General features: G+C 37.6%; 1 protein-coding gene across 14 annotated transcripts in view; it reads left to right on the top strand.

The window, feature by feature from the left end:
- Positions 1 to 17190, top strand: part of LOC106052278 (RNA-binding motif, single-stranded-interacting protein 1-like) — a 232377-nt gene that overhangs the window by 60313 nt on the left and 154874 nt on the right. The window contains exons 1-2 of one of the 14 annotated variants that reach the window (XM_056003534.1): positions 10962 to 11314; positions 13237 to 13720. The exons of 10 other annotated variants lie outside the window; for them this stretch is intronic. In XM_056003534.1, the coding sequence (XP_055859509.1) occupies positions 13571 to 13720 (150 nt within the window). In that variant the 5' untranslated portion in view covers positions 10962 to 11314; positions 13237 to 13570. Of the gene's footprint in view, positions 1 to 10961; positions 11401 to 11941; positions 12151 to 13236; positions 13721 to 17190 lie in introns of those variants that run through there. 3 more of the 14 variants (XM_056003545.1, XM_056003531.1, XM_056003556.1) reach the window with 3 other exon arrangements.

Raw genomic sequence — 17190 nt, 5'->3', positions numbered from 1 at the left:
AAAAGGTGAATAATACAAAGGAGTGTACAATTATAATGAGCCGTCGTCAAATAATGAAAGGAACTTTACAATGTGTATTCTCTGTTTGTTGTCTTTCTCGACTTCGTTGCTAGGTGAAATGACAAGCAAACAAACTTGATGGGCTTTAAGAGTCTTGATGAAGAGTTTACCTGAATACTTATATGTATTATATCTAAAGGCCTGTGCATTTATCCAAAGACCTCGGCATATTATATCTAAAGGTCTGTGAGTTTATCCAAAGACCTCGGCATATTATATCTAAAGGTCTGTGAGTTTATCCAAAGACCTCGGCATATTATATCTAATGGTCTGTGAGTTTATTCAAAGACCTCGGCATATTATGCCTAAAGGTCTGTGAGTTTATCCAAAGACCTTTACATAATATATATGAAGTTCTGTGAGTTTATCCAAGCCTTGGTGTCTTAATGAGATTATTGCGAAGTGTGAAAATAGTTTCATGGTGGAAGAAAAGAGAAACTACAACTAAATAGTTGCACCCATTTCCTTATAGAATTGTTTTAGCGACTTTATCACTCTACACATTGTTAGTGGCATCCGTAAGGGGAAAGTCGCCATTAGTTTTTATGTGGTCTGTCTGTCCGTCTCTTACGTTTAGATCTGAAAAACTATTAAAGCGATTAAAAATCTGATTTCCTACTATTGTGTGTCTTGCTTCAGCTGCAACGTCTTCGTCTTCTGAGAACGAACTCTTTTTTAAAAAATTAATTACGCAAGGAGTTTGTTTTTAAATAAAAATACACATTTTAAAAATAGTTCATAAATATGTAAGGGAGATGATAAAAGCATGGAAAGGTTAACCAATTAGTTGTTATTATTTAACATTTATATATTTACAGTAACGTCTACAATGACAATATTGTTTGACACCATTATCATTATTATTATTAATTTTATATTCGTGTATTATTAGCTGCTAGCAGTTAACAGAAAATGTTATTTTTGTTTCAAAAAGTTAGAATACACATTTAATGTCACCCACTTTCCCTACATTCCAGACTCATCAATTAGTATACGGCCAATAATATTGTTAGTGGCTCTCGGCAAAATATCACTCAACTTTTGTGACAATATGACTCAACTTGTAACAATATCACTCAGCTTGGAACAATATCACTCAACTTGTGAAATATGAAAACAAAACATGGGACAACAAAGACCTAACTATAACAAGACTCGCAAATACACAAACACTACTATTTGCGAGGTACCAGGAGACTGCGCTGTGGAATCAACAGGGAAGTGCGGTGTTACCACAACCACACCACCGCACAATGCTATGATAGCTTGGAAATGTGATCTTCAAGTGGCACCGTATTGACCAGTGGAAATCGATGTTGTGATTGATTCGACCACTAAGGCAAGGTCGTAATGTCAATGAAATAAGTGACGCCCGCTTCAACGAATTCTTTTAAACATTTGACTTCGTTCTCTACGTCATGCAGTGCCAGGGGCGTAGTTTGAGATGGTCTTTCAAAGCACAGACCTTCCGGGGTTGACAATTTAAAGGGACAGGTATTGGTCGAATACTTTGGAATAAATAGTATATACATTTGTATATAGGGGGCGTAGTTGCTGACTGATAAAGCGCTTGCCTTTCAAACAGAGATGGTGTCGGGTTCGAATTTCGAATTCGAGGATTCGTTTGACCAATCTCGATCAAATTTGGCATGAATGTTCACGGCGGAGACTGTGGTGTATGTTCAATGTCTCTCTCCCAACAAGTCCCCTTTCAGACCTTGCGATCTATAGGGCAGACGATGTTAAGTTCATCTGTTTCTTTGGCCCACGGTTAATGAGGGTGTCATGTGGCCAGCACAACGACCAACCGCCTTTACTTTTCACAACTACATCCCGAAATTCAAAATCCCAGGAATCCAGGACCGAGCTTCAGAAGCCAAGCACTTAAGCACTCACTAACCTCGCCCTCTCTCTCTCACATCAAGAAGGCCCTAAAAATAAGAAAATGAAATGCCTAAATTTATCTCTATTGAAGAACGAAACTTTGTAACAAATCGGGCAAACCCATTTTCACAGTATTTTATTAGTTATGTAAGGGAACATAGCGCTAGATCGGTGATACACAAACTTAGTCATTCACAAACTTATCTTCTGATCTTATGAAATACAGACGCTACTTCAAAAAAAAAGATGATTACGTCCTTCGCGTGTTTCTATGTCAATCTAGTCATGCATGTTAATCAATGACTTAAATTCAGCCAAGTCATTAGTTTTCCTGGCTGACTCAGGCAACCCATTCCATGCTCTAATAGCACTAGGAAGGAAGGAGCGTTTGTATAAATTTGTCCTAGCATATGGGACGAGGAATGTGCCTTTATCTTTGTGTTTTATTTCATTAGGTTTTGTTCATGTCTTGTGTCTGGGTGCTGATATGAGTTGGTGTAGTCAGAGTTATAACATTATTTGTTTGTATAAAGCTTATGTCTTGTGACTCTTATACGGTACAAATCTTATTGATCCCACTGCTATTCTCGGATCAAGCTGAAACTTTGCACAATTACTGATTTCGAAGACAGTAAACGAAATAATTCTTCTACTTCTTTTTGAAACTTTCAGGTTATAGTTGAACCTTCGGCTCTTGGAACTCTAGGCCAGCAGAAGCGAACAAGAGCTTCCTCAAAAAAAAAAAAAAATAACCAATGAATTAGTGGTTATTAATTACTTTTGTTTTATCTAGAAAAATTAGACGAGAATTGCAGTATTGAGAGTAATGGCAGTAATTGAGCGGTTCTTTCCTTTATGTTTTTTTTTTTAAAGTATTTTATATATATTTTTTTACTAATACAACTGTAAAAATTCAAGAAACGGGGGGGGGGGGGAGCAAAAAATCTATAGAACTAATGATATGAAAAAGCTAAAATCAAGATCAAAATATACAGGGGCGTAGCAGCAAGTAGGTAAAAGCTAGTTCACAGATATCTTCATTATTTATGTTGTTTTTTTCCCACAACCAAATATATTTAGTTGATAAATGAAAGATTTAGACTAATTAAAATTACCAGAACTCGAGAACAGTCTAATTTAGCCGATAGCTGTCTAGCCTCACCTTTTTTTTCCCCCTCAATGTATTTTTATAATAAGCAAGAAAGTATAATCATGTCTTTGATTCAACTCGTCTCGCTAATCTCAAGTTTCCCTCTCTTATCTGTTCCTATGCCACCAGGAACAGATTGTCATTGGGGGGGGGGGGGCTAAAAAAACATTGGTGGGGCGGTGAGCGGGTTGGGGGAGGGGGCGCCTTCACCTGTCGACTTTCATGTTATGTTACCGGGGTCACGTGAGAGGATTGCCCACTTCCTTGGTCCGAACTGAGACACTGAGCAGCTTTCCAGGGGCGGAGAGATCGATGCCCTCACGATTGGATCTAAGGTGAACGTGTAACAGAATTATAGGAACTGTCAAAACGACTGTCACAAGATAGCACACACACACGCGCACACACATGCGCAGACCCTTCTTCATAGCACTCGCTCTGTCTGAACCCCCCCAAAAAAAGACAAAAGGCCATTAATAATGTTTTTCATAAATACGTCATCAAAGCTTCGGCCCGAATGAAGGGACATTATGGATCCAGGTCTGTGGCAAAACGGATCAGCTTTTAATAGAACTTATTGAGACAAGAGGAGAGAGAGAGAGAGAGAGAGAGAGGAGTGTCTGCAGCTCAATTGACACTTATCCTTTGTCGCTACACTCAGGGCAAGATTCAACACAAACTAAATTGGTTGATTGAACTAAATTCGTGTCAGAACCCAATGTCTGTGTCTCCTGATCCCTGATCCCCCACCCCACCCCAATCCCATTGCTCAAGATAAAGAAGTTCTCGTAAGTTTCCATACCTTGTACGGCATTTATATGTAGACCTAATGCAATTCAATTAACCACATGAAAGCATACAATGGAATTGAATGCAGTAACACGGAGAATTTTTTTCTTTTTAGTTGTAGCAATCAAATAGCTTCATTCTTTGAAGAGTGTTAGTACAACTCAGAAATCTAACACATCGACGTCTAGAATAGAATTGTTAAAATAGTTTCTTCTGTATACAAGAACAATAGAAGAATACGAATTGAGTGGATCCCCTATTCCACTATATCCACGTTCGCATTATTAGTGTGCTTAAATTTGTAAGTTTTCATTGTTGAATTTCTTTTATAAGTTTAATCCGCATGGGCGTAGCCAGGATTTTTTTTCGGGGGGGGGGGGTTGATATTGAAAGCCAACAAAATGCATATTCTGACGTATCTACAGTGCATTTTCCTGCTATTAAAAAGTTTTATTTCAAAAACCTAATGTGCTATTCTTACTGACTTCGTGAAAACGCGCCGTTCGGAGCATTTGACGTCTAGCTGTTTCCATAAAAATCTGTCACTGGTAATGTCTGAAGCCTCTTCCCACCTGCCATGAGGACCTCCATGAATGAGTGGCGTCAAGTTGTACTAGGATATCATTGCAACTCTTCTTATGCGTAATTCATTTTGTCGGAGAACATGTCCCGCAAACCTCATGCGTCGCTCTCTCACAATCTTACTAAGGGGTCAACTCCCAATTCGGCATAGGATTTCCTTGATTTAGACTCGATCTCTATAACTGACTCCTAAAATCTGTCTTTGCCATCTTTGTTGAGCCATATTTAGTGTTTTTCAATTTCGGCAGATGACTATTCACTGCAGTTTATTAATAGAGCCCTGCCACTGGTAAAAATGTGTAACCTCTCTTGAATACGCTCTTGGAATTAAGTGACTGTAGTTTGCTTTAGATTTTATATCGAAAAGAGAAGTTTTATCGTCAAAATCATCTGTTGGGGGTTTTCCACCTCAAAACGCTCTGTAGGGGGATCTCAAACTCGAAACCATCTGGAGGGGTTTTAAACTTTAAAAAAGGCCATCTGTAGAAGAGGGGTTTAAACTCAAAATCCCCGATTGGATTGGATACGCTCAAATAATTTAGTGTGTAATTTGCTTTTTTTTTTATATTGAAGAGGTATTTTTAGCATCTAACCCCTCTGAACGGGGGCTTACACTCAAAACCCCTTTTGGCAACGCTCATAGCATTTTGAGTGCGTAATTTGCTTTGTTTTTATTATTAAAGAGGTATTTTTTACCTTCAAACCCCGCTGAAGTGGTTTATCGTAAATTTTAAAGGGGGTTTTAAAATCAAACTCTTCCTTAACAGTGCTCTTGGAATTAGGGTATTTTCGTTTGCATTTTTTTTTTGTTTTGTTTTATAGTAGAGGGGGAGTTAACTGCAAAAACCCCAGGTAGAGGGTTTAAAACTCAAAACCCCTGGTAGGGGTTTTTAAACTCGAACCCCTCTGGTAGGGGTTTTAAACTCGAACCCCCCTGGTAGGGGTTTTTTAAACTCGAACCCCCCTGGTAGGGGGTTTTAAACTCAAAACCCCTTTGGTTGTGCTGGGGCAAGTGATGGTTTAGTATTAAAATCTCAACTAAAATAAACAAAATCAAAGCAAAAAATCAGTCACTAAATTCCGACTCCCCCCCTTCGGGGGGGGGGGGTTATTTCATTTCGGGGGGGGGGGGGTTTGAACCCCCCCCCCACCGGCTACGCCCATATTAATCCGTGTGTATGTGTACGTGTGTGTGTGTGACTGTGTGTGTTTACTACTCTTGAGTAGACCTGAGATTTAGTTGGTACTAGATTAAATAGGTCCTGTCGCCAGGTATCTTTACCTTGTCAAGGTATGACTGCCATCTACTAGTCTATCTTATGGTGACACTTAGTATTGTGTTTCCGGCTGACGTCTTAGACCGCTTGATTTCGAAAAGTTGGACAGGTCTTTCAGCCTAACCATCGTACATTCGTGTGTCCATGTTGAGTTCTAGATGTTTTATAATTTCAAAATCATGACACCAAATGAAGCAATCACTCTCGACACATATGGAATGACACTTTTTCTTTTAAAATGTTTTGCATTTCATTCAATCTGAAAATGATGGCGCTCATGTACTATGACGTTTTCAGTGTTTCCTCTACGAGCTCTTATTGGGTGCATCCAGTGAACAGAAGAAAGTGTTGATGCATTGGAAAAGTTTGATGTGAACATTTGTTGGCAGTTTGTACCAGCGCAGAATCAAAATTTTAAACACATCATTTAAACTCATGCACCTAAAAACATATTTCAGAACAAAATGTCTAACTAGCAAGTGGTAACAAAGGAGAGTTGATATAATGATCGACTGCTATTGTTGAGAAACGTGAAAACCAATAATAATCTTTCAATTAAGCTTCCTTCACCTTGCTTATTTTGAGCCATTCATTTCAAAAACACTTCCAATCTTCTTGTCATTTCTTACATTTTCTTCAGTTTCCCTGATATCTCCTCCACATAGCTTCATATCGCTTTCACTTAAAAAACAACAACATAGCATAAACATATTACATCATTGCGTTGATCTCAGAGGTTGAAAAAAATTATAAATTTCTAAACAACGAAAGAATGGTCCCGAAACTAATGACTTGAGTAGCAAATTCTTCACGAGTTTATCTGAATGTTATTCTCCATACATCAATGTGGTTATAATTCCTTTGTCCGTAAATAATTGTAGTTATAATTCCTTTGGATGATTTTGTCACACATCATTGTGCTTATGGATAGCTTTGACCTGCTTCATCGTCAGACCTGTATTTTTTTTTTTCAAATTTGTCCTCCTGTCTCAGGTTAAAGGTTACCGGCTTGAAAGTAATAGCGTTAGAAAAAGAAGGGAGGAGGGGGAGGGAGGTATAGTAGATTCCTGGAAAAGAAGGACTCGGATTAAAACATGTTACAGTACTAAATCAACCTTCGATAAAATCCAGAAAGGGAATTGAATCATTGTCCGGGGGTGGACCGGAAGCTCTTCGCCCTTGTCTGAAGGCACTAAACCAACAGGAAGCAATGCTTTCATACAATCATCCGCGATGAGGATTGAACCAGATCGTTCACTAAGTTGTTGAAATGGCATCCACCTCTTCCACGTTTATTTAAATACCCCCCTCCCATATGACATGACTACTATCTTTATGTTCTTGTCGTTTAGTTCTTTACATATATCTAAAGTAGTTGAAATGTGGGCTCAAATGTCTTCATATTAATTTAGTATAATAGTTTCACTTCGTGCTGGTTAGTCGCACTGGTTATGTACATAAGTCGCACTGGTTATACACATAAGGCGCACTGGTTATGTACAAAAGTCGCACTGGTTATGTACAAAAGTTGCACTGGTTATGTACAAAAGTCGCACTGGTTATGTACAAAAGTTGCACTGGTTATGTACAAAAGTTGCACTGGTTATGTACAAAAGTTGCACTGGTTATGTACATAAGGCGCACTGGTTATGTACAAAAGTCGCACTGGTTATGTACAAAAGTCGCACTGGTTATGTACAAAAGTCGCACTGGTTATGTACAAAAGGCGCACTGGTTATGTACAAAAGTTGCACTGGTTATGTACAAAAGTTGCACTGGTTATGTACATAAGGCGCACTGGTTATGTACAAAAGTCGCACTGGTTATGTACAAAAGGCGCACTGGTTATGTACAAAAGTTGCACTGGTTATGTACAAAAGTTGCACTGGTTATGTACATAAGGCGCACTGGTTATGTACAAAAGTCGCACTGGTTATGTACAAAAGTCGCACTGGTTATGTACAAAAGTCGCACTGGTTATGTACAAAAGTTGCACTGGTTATGTACAAAAGTTGCACTGGTTATGTACAAAAGGCGCACTGGTTATGTACAAAAGGCGTACTGGTTATGTACAAAAGACCACTATTATTTCAGTCGCCATACATTAGTGCCTAATGGGAGCTCTGGGTTTAAACCTAGCATATTTCTGGGTTTTAAAAAATACCTCCCTTTAAGAAGCTGAACAACAATTGGAAGGCGCTTTATTTGGCCCAGTCACTAGTATACATTCGCTGCCTGACAGTTATCTGCACAAAGAGGCAAGACTTTTCTATGTTAGCCATCGTAATACTTTAAAATAGTTTGCTACTTTTTATTCTTTAAAGAAATATCAGATATTAAATATTTGTGTTTTGTAAGATCTCTGTCTCTTTATCAGAATGTAATATTTGTGAATCATCTTTACCATTGCTCTGAGGAAAAAATGTTTTTATTAAATCCTTGTGATAATCTCCATGTACCTTTCAAAGGGGCGATTTTTCAGCAAATCATGGTTTTGTTGTAGGGCCTACTTAATTTAAATAATAAACAACAACCATAAAAAATTAATGCAATGGCTTTATTATGGTCAAAGAAAATCTGGTATTAAAGATTATTTATAAATATCCTTTATTTTTATTACCAAATATTAAAATAATTCTACATTTGTAGCATATGTCTTGTAACAAGTGATGTTAGGTCTGTACTGTTGTCATCGTAATATCATGTTTATAGCTTTATAATGCCAAGATGTAAACTTATTAAATGCACACGTCGTGCTTTCTTAATTATAATTCACTTGTTTTTATACTAATTATTTTCTTCTTTTATGTCACCGTATTGTTTTTAAATTCGGACTTTCGACTATTGACTGGCAATAACTACAATGTTTAACAATGTATCTCTTTGTAACGGAGACTTAGGAAACATCTTTACCCTTCTCCGCTAGAAATACTTTTCACTTTACTTTTTCATTTTACTTTTTCACTTTACTGACTTGACACAATCAAACGGTCTAGGAAGAGGAAGCTAGTGTGTGATTTGCGTTGCTTAAAAATAACCGGAGAAAGAGGGGGACCTACTGATTCAATGACGACTTTCCTGTCCACCCCTGCAAGTTCGATCTATGCACATTCATAAGGTCCCCCCCCCCCACCTTGCAGAAGAGACAACCGTCAACCTCTGGGCTTGTGGGAGAAAGCATCATCAGCTTAGAATCTATGAGTATGTTTGTAAAAGTAGCCTCCGTTTTATTCACTTGTTTGTAACTTTTCACTTTATCTGAAGTTCCCCTTCCCCTGGTGTCCCGACATTTTCCATCTCTACGTTACTTTACAGGATTACATCCCTTGACTCTTATTTTTATTACATTTCATTTCGGTATCAAAATAACCTTTTTCGTTTTTCCTTTATTTGTAAGCTTTGAGGCTTGCTCCAATGTTGGCACACAGCATAGTTACGTGATTGACCTTACGCTAATATTTTGGTCTTTTTGACTATGGGTTAGGGTTAGGGTTAGGGTTAGGTATCAACATATAGAGCGTATTTGACTTCAACGACACATAGGATTCTGTGTAGTCCAAATAGTTCAATGGCCCTCACTTTAAAGTCTTGGTGATTGGACTCTCGCGCTATAAAGAACATTGAATGTTGACTTACAAACTTTCGGCTTTGGACTTCCGCGTTAGAAAAGTGACTTGAAGTGCAACCAATCAGATGCAGTGTTGTGAGTGGCCTTCGAGTGTTGCTGCAACACATCTCAAAAAAGGTTGTGTGTCAAGCATGCACGTATTTCTTTCCACTTTAGTTGCAAACATTAGATGTGTGTCTTGCACGTAAAATCATTGGAAGCCACAGTCACATCGGACACATTCACAGGGTCGCGTCACAGTCACATCGGACACATTCACAGGGTCGCGTCACAGTCACATATGACACATTCACAGGGTCGCGTCACATCATATCCAACACATCCTTTTGATCAAATCAAATCAGACACATCATTTAAGTCACATCACATCCTTCACATCTTTTGTGTCACAGCACAATAAATACATAAATTTGGTCACATCACATCAGACATAAATTTAATCACATCACTTTTCACCCTGACATTTGGCCACATCACATTCAATACAGAAATTTGGTCACATCACATCAGACAGAAATTCGGTCACATCACATCTGACTCATAAATTTGGTCACATCACATTCAACATATAAATTTGGTCACATCACATTCAATACATAAATTTGTCACATCACATCTGACACTCACGGCAGAAGTATATCCATAAAGTCTGCTATGATCTTTTCTTTGATAATCGAGACATGGCTTTTGTATGAAGCCTTCTTTTAATGTGTTTTGTTGCTAATTGCTTTTATATAACCATCTTTATATTAAATTTAAAACAAAAAACAACAACAAACAAACAACAACAACTTTATATTCCTTTATCATTATCATTTTATTATTGTTTGTTCAATGAATTGTTTTCATGGTTGGGGCCTCGGAACGACGGGCCCAATCTCTGCTTCATAAAATGATTTGTTTGTGTTGTATTGATCAGTTGTGTTGCAGAGAGTATCAACGAGGCCCCAACCTCAAAGCGAATCACATTCGTCCTCCAGAACGTAAACATCATAGATCATTTTTTTTTACGGTGTAAACAAACACAATCAGTCTTAGGTTCACCCCCCCCCCTCTCCCAATCACTCGATAATTGAGTACCAATAGAAAACAAAGGTATGTGTATGTGTGTGCGTTCAGGGGGGTGGGCTCTATCTGGCTGTGGGTTCTATTGTCTGAACACGCCCTCTCGCTGCCATAGCACTGCCTGAAGGTGAGCCCTGTGTGGCAGTCAGTCTGGCACAATGGTGGCGAGACCATAAAGGAGGAAGCAGTGGCAGAGCGGTGACAGTATGCCCCCCTTCCCCAATTTCATTTTCACCGAATAAAATCATTAACGGCATCTACATCAAGTAGAGAGCCATAGAAATGTCCACCATCATCTTGCAGGATGGGCGTGAGTAGGGGGATGGGGATATAAATATATATGCATGAAAAAAAAAAAGATTAAAGAGGGAGGTGGGGGGGGGGAGTCACCGATTGTTTGATTGGGCCCAACAGCACGCACGCGGTTGTCGGCGCTCGTTTTATCCTCCTCTCGCCTCCACCCTGCTCCCTCGCCCCTCCCCTGTCCACAAAAAAAAAAATATACACAGGCCGAAGCACTGTAGTGTGTCAGGTCTTGTTCCGCCTTTCTCACAGCGACCATTTGTTTTTCTTAAAGGAAGTTATTGCAGATACCTGCAGTGTTTAGCCTAATTATATCCTCACGTGTTGCCCGTGTGTGTACACACGACACATTTTTTTACCTACAGAGTCCAATGTGTGCTTGTTGTTCTCTTCTCGATGTGTTTCGTGTATAAATATTTTGGTTGAAAAATATAAGTCAACACCGTGCTGTCAAGGTTTCGTTTCTAAAAAAAAAAAAGTGCAGCTGTGCTATTTATTGCCATTATTTTATGGTACAAGTTACTGTTCATTGTTTCTCTTCTTCTAAGTGCATAGTTTCTTGTATCCTGGACGCAGGTCTGTGTGTAACAGATTTTAAGTAATAACATTTATTTTCCAACTTTTGACATTTGTTTTGATAATTAAATAAGATCCAACACAAGGTAAGGCGTGTCACCGGTGTCGCAAGGAATTCTCGATTGTTTTCTTATAAATAACAAAAGGACATTTCTCTATACAGCCAAAGTGTACTTGTGCAAGTGTGTATAATGCTATCCCTCTAATGCGTATAAAAACTGGGATCGGAACATTAGGAGATATTTATGTTGTTATAGATTTGCCCCCCCCCCCTTTTTTCCCCTTTTAAGACACACTCCCGTGTTTTGGCCCACATAGATAACAGACTTTCACTCCCCTCTCCCTCCATTTCCTCATCATTCACTTTCTTCCCCCCCCCCTTTTTATTTTTTCTTCGATTTAATTGGATTAGCGCGGTAGATATGAATTCCATTTGATACGAAACCAAACAGTGACACGCTGCCAACTTTGAAATATCAACTCGTCTTCCTCTCAACGTTCTTCTTGTCTCTTGTTTATTTGTGTTGACAGTGTCTTCCTTTTGTCAGCCCTTCACGTCTCTAGTGGAACTAGAATAGTAGAGTTGTCATTTTTTTTTTTGTCATTTATTGTATGTTCGCTCATAAACTTAGATTAAAACATTCGTGACAGACTTGATATCAAATAGTTGACCATTCAATAGAGGCGGATTGGTTGGTCCATTTGGTCTGCCTTAGTTTCGGCTAACAGTTGATTCTAGACATTACACTGAATTGTTTATTATTAAACAAGTTGAACAAAGAAAAAAACTGTCACTTGTTAGACGCGAATCTAAGATCTAGATCTACGAGCTGCCTGTGAGTATTTTTGGTTTTTATTTCAAAAGAAGGCGCGTAGCGTTGTCTGAGTACTCCCCTAGGACGTACCTTAAGATCTATTATACAAAAATCTTTTGTCTATAACGTGCCTTTAGTTAGAGGGCGTCTATACATTTTAGCATTGCGTTGTTAAAAATGACTGTAGAGTATGCCTGGATAAACTCCCAAGGGTTCAAGAGCTGAGAGTTGGTGTCATTAGATAGATAGATCTAATAGTGGCATTCCCCACACACAATTACCCCTTCCTGAAATATTTTTTCCAGTAAAAACATTTTTATTATTAAAAGTGCAAAGCAGGTATCTATCTAATGTCATTTTTTTTAAAAATTATCGTCTTTAAAAAAAAACAATTATTTTTTTTTGCCCTTTAGAGTCACCACCTAATGGATGTCTCATTGTGAGTGTAGCACCCCCCCCCCCCTCCCTTTTCCCGGCCAATGTTTAAGAGTTTTTAACTCTGTTCAATGCTGTTTGTGACACAAAAGTATTGATATCAGTTTTATATAATAAATATTAAGTCTTCATTTGTCAAGGAGTATTCGTGATAGCTGTCTACGAGTCTATTGTCAAAATGTTTCTTCACATTGTTGGTAAGATATTGTATCCAGCTAGCCATGTAGAATTGTTTAGAGAATTGCACTTCTCTAGACAATGAGTACCTTGTGTATATTTACCTTGTGTTGATTCTAAAACGTGGTACTTGTTAAGCCGTGCCTACAACGCAACCACATATAACCAATATAGGTTAGGCAATAAGGATTGTCAAGAATTGGCAGCTAAAGTCATTAGAGATTATCTAAAGTCATTAGAGATTATCTAAAGTCATTAGAGATTATCTAAAGTCATTAGAGATTATCTTAGCTTTCATTAGGTGTTCGATGAAAATTTGTTATAGTAAAGGGTGATAATCTATTAAAGGTATTTATCATGTAGGCCAACTGATGTAGCTACATAGACTCACTTCTATACAGCGTTTGTTTTGTATGCATGTGCTGCGCTAGATTTTATTTGTTTGTTTATGGCGTAGAGAGTATTCATTTTATCTGGTGTATAAATTCCACACAGCAAACATTTTGAGATAGAGAGTATCCTGTCCTGTTCACGTGACGTGCATGTGCTGATACATTGGATAATACTTAGCCTGTGTTTTATGTTCAATAACTAATTCAAACAACTAAGTCACAGACCTTGGCTCCGTCAGTCACAGAACAAAGTGACCATATCTTCACAGACCTTGGCTAAGTCAGTCGGTCATAGAGCCAAGAGATCATATCTTCACAGACCTTGGCTCCATCAGTCAGTCAGTCTGTCTCAGAAACGCTTTTACTTTCCACTAAGGAGATCACAATCTTGAAGCCCCCCCAAAAAAAAGACCGCCCCTTTCCACCTATCAATTCTGATGCTTGCAGACAGTCAAGGTCGTACTTTCCGGATTGTTGCGCGTCCAGCTACGGGCGTTAAGCGTCTGGGCGTCTCACCCTCCGGCCTGTCCGTCATCCTGTCTCCGGTCAAGCGCGACATTGAAGTCGACCCAAGCACCACTGTCCAGGTAAGATTATTTTCATGTCCTGCTAAGGCATTATGGGGAAAACGGGGCGGGCGGAGGGTACTTCATTGGAGAACCTACTCACGTATGCTTCTCCCTGAGAAGCCAGGCACAATATTGATTGTACAGCTTAAGTTTCTAATAACAATATTTATCAAATGTATTTTATGTTAGCCCCACAAAACCTTGTTCAATGTATCAGATGACTGTTAACCACTCTGTGTATGGGCTAACGGGCACCTGGCCAAAGCCAGGAATGTAGGTCAAAACATTTCTCTCTGGTCAAGAACTCCCAAAATTATCCTCTTTAAGTCAGAATTAAATCTTAACATTGAATTCAATAAAACTGAGTAATCTAATACTGAGTGTTTCAAGGCCATATTCAAGATTGAGACCAATCGAGACCAAGCGTTATAGTTCAATAGCAAATGTAAATATAAATACGACTTACACAAGTGTGCTTTTGGTGCTTTCTACCAGAGTTGTCGATCTTGTGGAGTTTCCAGTACGCACTGGAAATTTCAGTCTTTCTGGCAAGATTGGTGACTCAAACATATTACTACATAAGGGATCATTCATTTTCATTAGGCAAGATTGGTGACTCAAACATATTACTACATAAGGGATCATTCATTTTCATTAGGCAAGATTGGTGACTCAAACATATTACTACATAAGGTATCATTCATTTTCATTAGGCAAGATTGGTGACTCAAACATATTACTACATAAGGGATCATTCATTTTCATTAGGCAAGATTGGTGACTCAAACATATTACTACATAAGGGATCATTCATTTTCATTAGGCAAGATTGGTGACTCAAACATATTACTACATAAGGGATCATTCATTCTTTTCATTAGGCAAGATTGGTGACTCAAACATATTACTACATAAGGGATCATTCATTCTTTTCATTAGGCAAGATTGGTGACTCAAACATATTACTACATAAGGGATCATTCATTATTTTCATTAGGCAAGATTGGTGACTCAAACATATAACTGCATAAGGGATCATTCATTATTTTCATTAGGCAAGATTGGTGACTCAAACATATTACTACATAAGGGATCATTCATTCTTTTCATTAGGCAAGATTGGTGACTCAAACATATTACTACATAAGGGATCATTCATTCTTTTCATTAGGCAAGATTGGTGACTCAAACATATTACTACATAAGGGATCATTCATTATTTTCATTAGGCAAGATTGGTGACTCAAACATATAACTGCATAAGGGATCATTCATTATTTTCATTAGGCAAGATTGGTGACTCAAACATATTACTACATAAGGGATCATTCATTATTTTCATTAGGCAAGATTGGTGACTCAAACATATAACTACATAAGGGATCATTCATTATTTTCATTAGGCAAGATTGGTTACTCAAACATATAACTACATAAGGGATCATTCATTTTCATTAGGCAAGATTGGTTACTCAAACATATAACTACATAAGGGATCATTCATTTTCATTAGGAAAGATTGGTTTCTCAAACATATAACTGCATAAGGGATCATTCATTATTTTCATTAGGCAAGATTGGTGACTCAAACATATAACTACATAAGGGATCATTCGTTATTTTCATTATTAAATTATTTCAAACTAAGAAGGGAGTGTACATTATTGGTACAAATAATGTCAACTTATTTTACAATCTTGTTTTAAAGACAGAAACATTTACTAACAACACCAGCAACAATGGGACTTCCAATACATTTTGTCCTTTTTTTTTTTACGAAGTTTATATCAACTCACTCAGTCTGTCTGTCTGTCTGTCTGGTAAAAAGTTTGTACACGTTATTTCTCCCAGACCTTATCTTGGATCAAGCTGACAATTGTGCACAATTATTTCTTGTGCATGCCAACACAAGTATCAATAATACAAAATTATCCAATTAGTTAATAAACTATCGCTAATTAATTACTTTGCTTGGTATCTCCAACAAGGGAAAGATATTTTACTTGACTGATAAGTTGAATTAGTCTCCTTTATTGTTTGTAGACAGAAAAGTTTGTAAATAAAATTCCAACTCATGCCAGTAAGACTTTTTCCCCACCACATTCCCACTGAAGTCAATATTTCATATAAAATTGTATCCCAGGACTTCCAATACATGTTCTATACAACTGGTTTTGTTCCATGCTGAAATTGGGTTCCCTCTGGGATACTGCTACTAGCCATTTCCAATGCATTTCTTTGACTACTGGGTGTAAGAGTCTGAATCAAAGAAGTGTTTGATGCCCCTGTCTAATTGAGTGTTTCCTTAAGTATCCGAAGATTAAATCGCTGTCTTCTATATGTATCACATAAACACAAGACATAACAAACTGTTTAATTGATACCCAAATGAGGAAAACTTCTTTCTTGATATTGAAATGTCCACATTTATAATGATGTTTATTTAAATTATTGTTGACATTGACAATGTAGTTTAACATAAAGATACTTTATTTGAGGAAAGAAAAAGTCGAAACATTCAAATGTTATATTTAAATTCTTGAAAAAAAAATCTTTTTTTTAGTTTTACGAGACAACATTTCTCTTGTTTTTTGTTTGTTAAATATATACGTGTGTAGGGGGATGAAGAGTAGTATCCCTTTGTTCACTGATAAGTTCTAATGGATGGTCACCATAAGTACTTTAAAAGCCGGATATCTATTGAGCTGATAACTTTGTTTATTTTGATAGCTCCGTTGTATTTTGTGTATTAACCGTAATTAACCTTCGACATTGTACTTTTACTGGAAGGCATATCTGTTTGTTTCAATAAATGGAAGACTTTGTCCAATCCTCCGGGATCGAATGTCATAATGGAAAGACAAGATTTCCGTTAATTAAATGAAAGGACTTTATGGTTACTTGCAGCTCTGTTTATTATTATAAAAGTCTGTTTGAGAACAGTTGAGGCGAGAAGATGCTACTGGCCTGCGCAACGCTGTCACCAAATGTTGACCACTGGAACATTCCGTTTTCTTATGTACCATTCTTGTACCGTCGAAAACATTTATCAGCCATTGAAATACTCTCTGGACACACACTCTTTCAAGTAGACATTCAACAGGCAATTTAGACTCAAATGTAGAAATACTCTCTGAACACAACACTCTTTCAAGTAGACATTCAACAGGCAATTTAGACTCAAATAAAGAAATACTCTCTGAACGCACACTCTTTCAAGGAGACATTCAACAGGCAATTTAGACTAAAATGTAGAAATACTCTCTGAACACAACACTCTTTCAAGTAGACATTCAACAGGCAATTTAGACTCAAATAAAGAAATACTCTCTAAACACAACACTCTTTCAAGTAGACATTCAACAGGCAATTTAGACTAAAATGTAGAAATACTCTCTAAACACAACACTCTTTCAAGTCGACATTCAACAGGCAATTTAGACTAAAATGTAGAAATGGATGCCTGGTACAATCAAACAAACGTTTTA

Source organism: Biomphalaria glabrata, chromosome 1, assembly GCF_947242115.1.
Source record: "Biomphalaria glabrata chromosome 1, xgBioGlab47.1, whole genome shotgun sequence".
NCBI classification, from domain to species: domain Eukaryota; kingdom Metazoa; phylum Mollusca; class Gastropoda; family Planorbidae; genus Biomphalaria; species Biomphalaria glabrata.
Note: the sequence above shows the minus strand (reverse complement) of the source record. Positions and strands in the feature narration are given on the sequence as shown.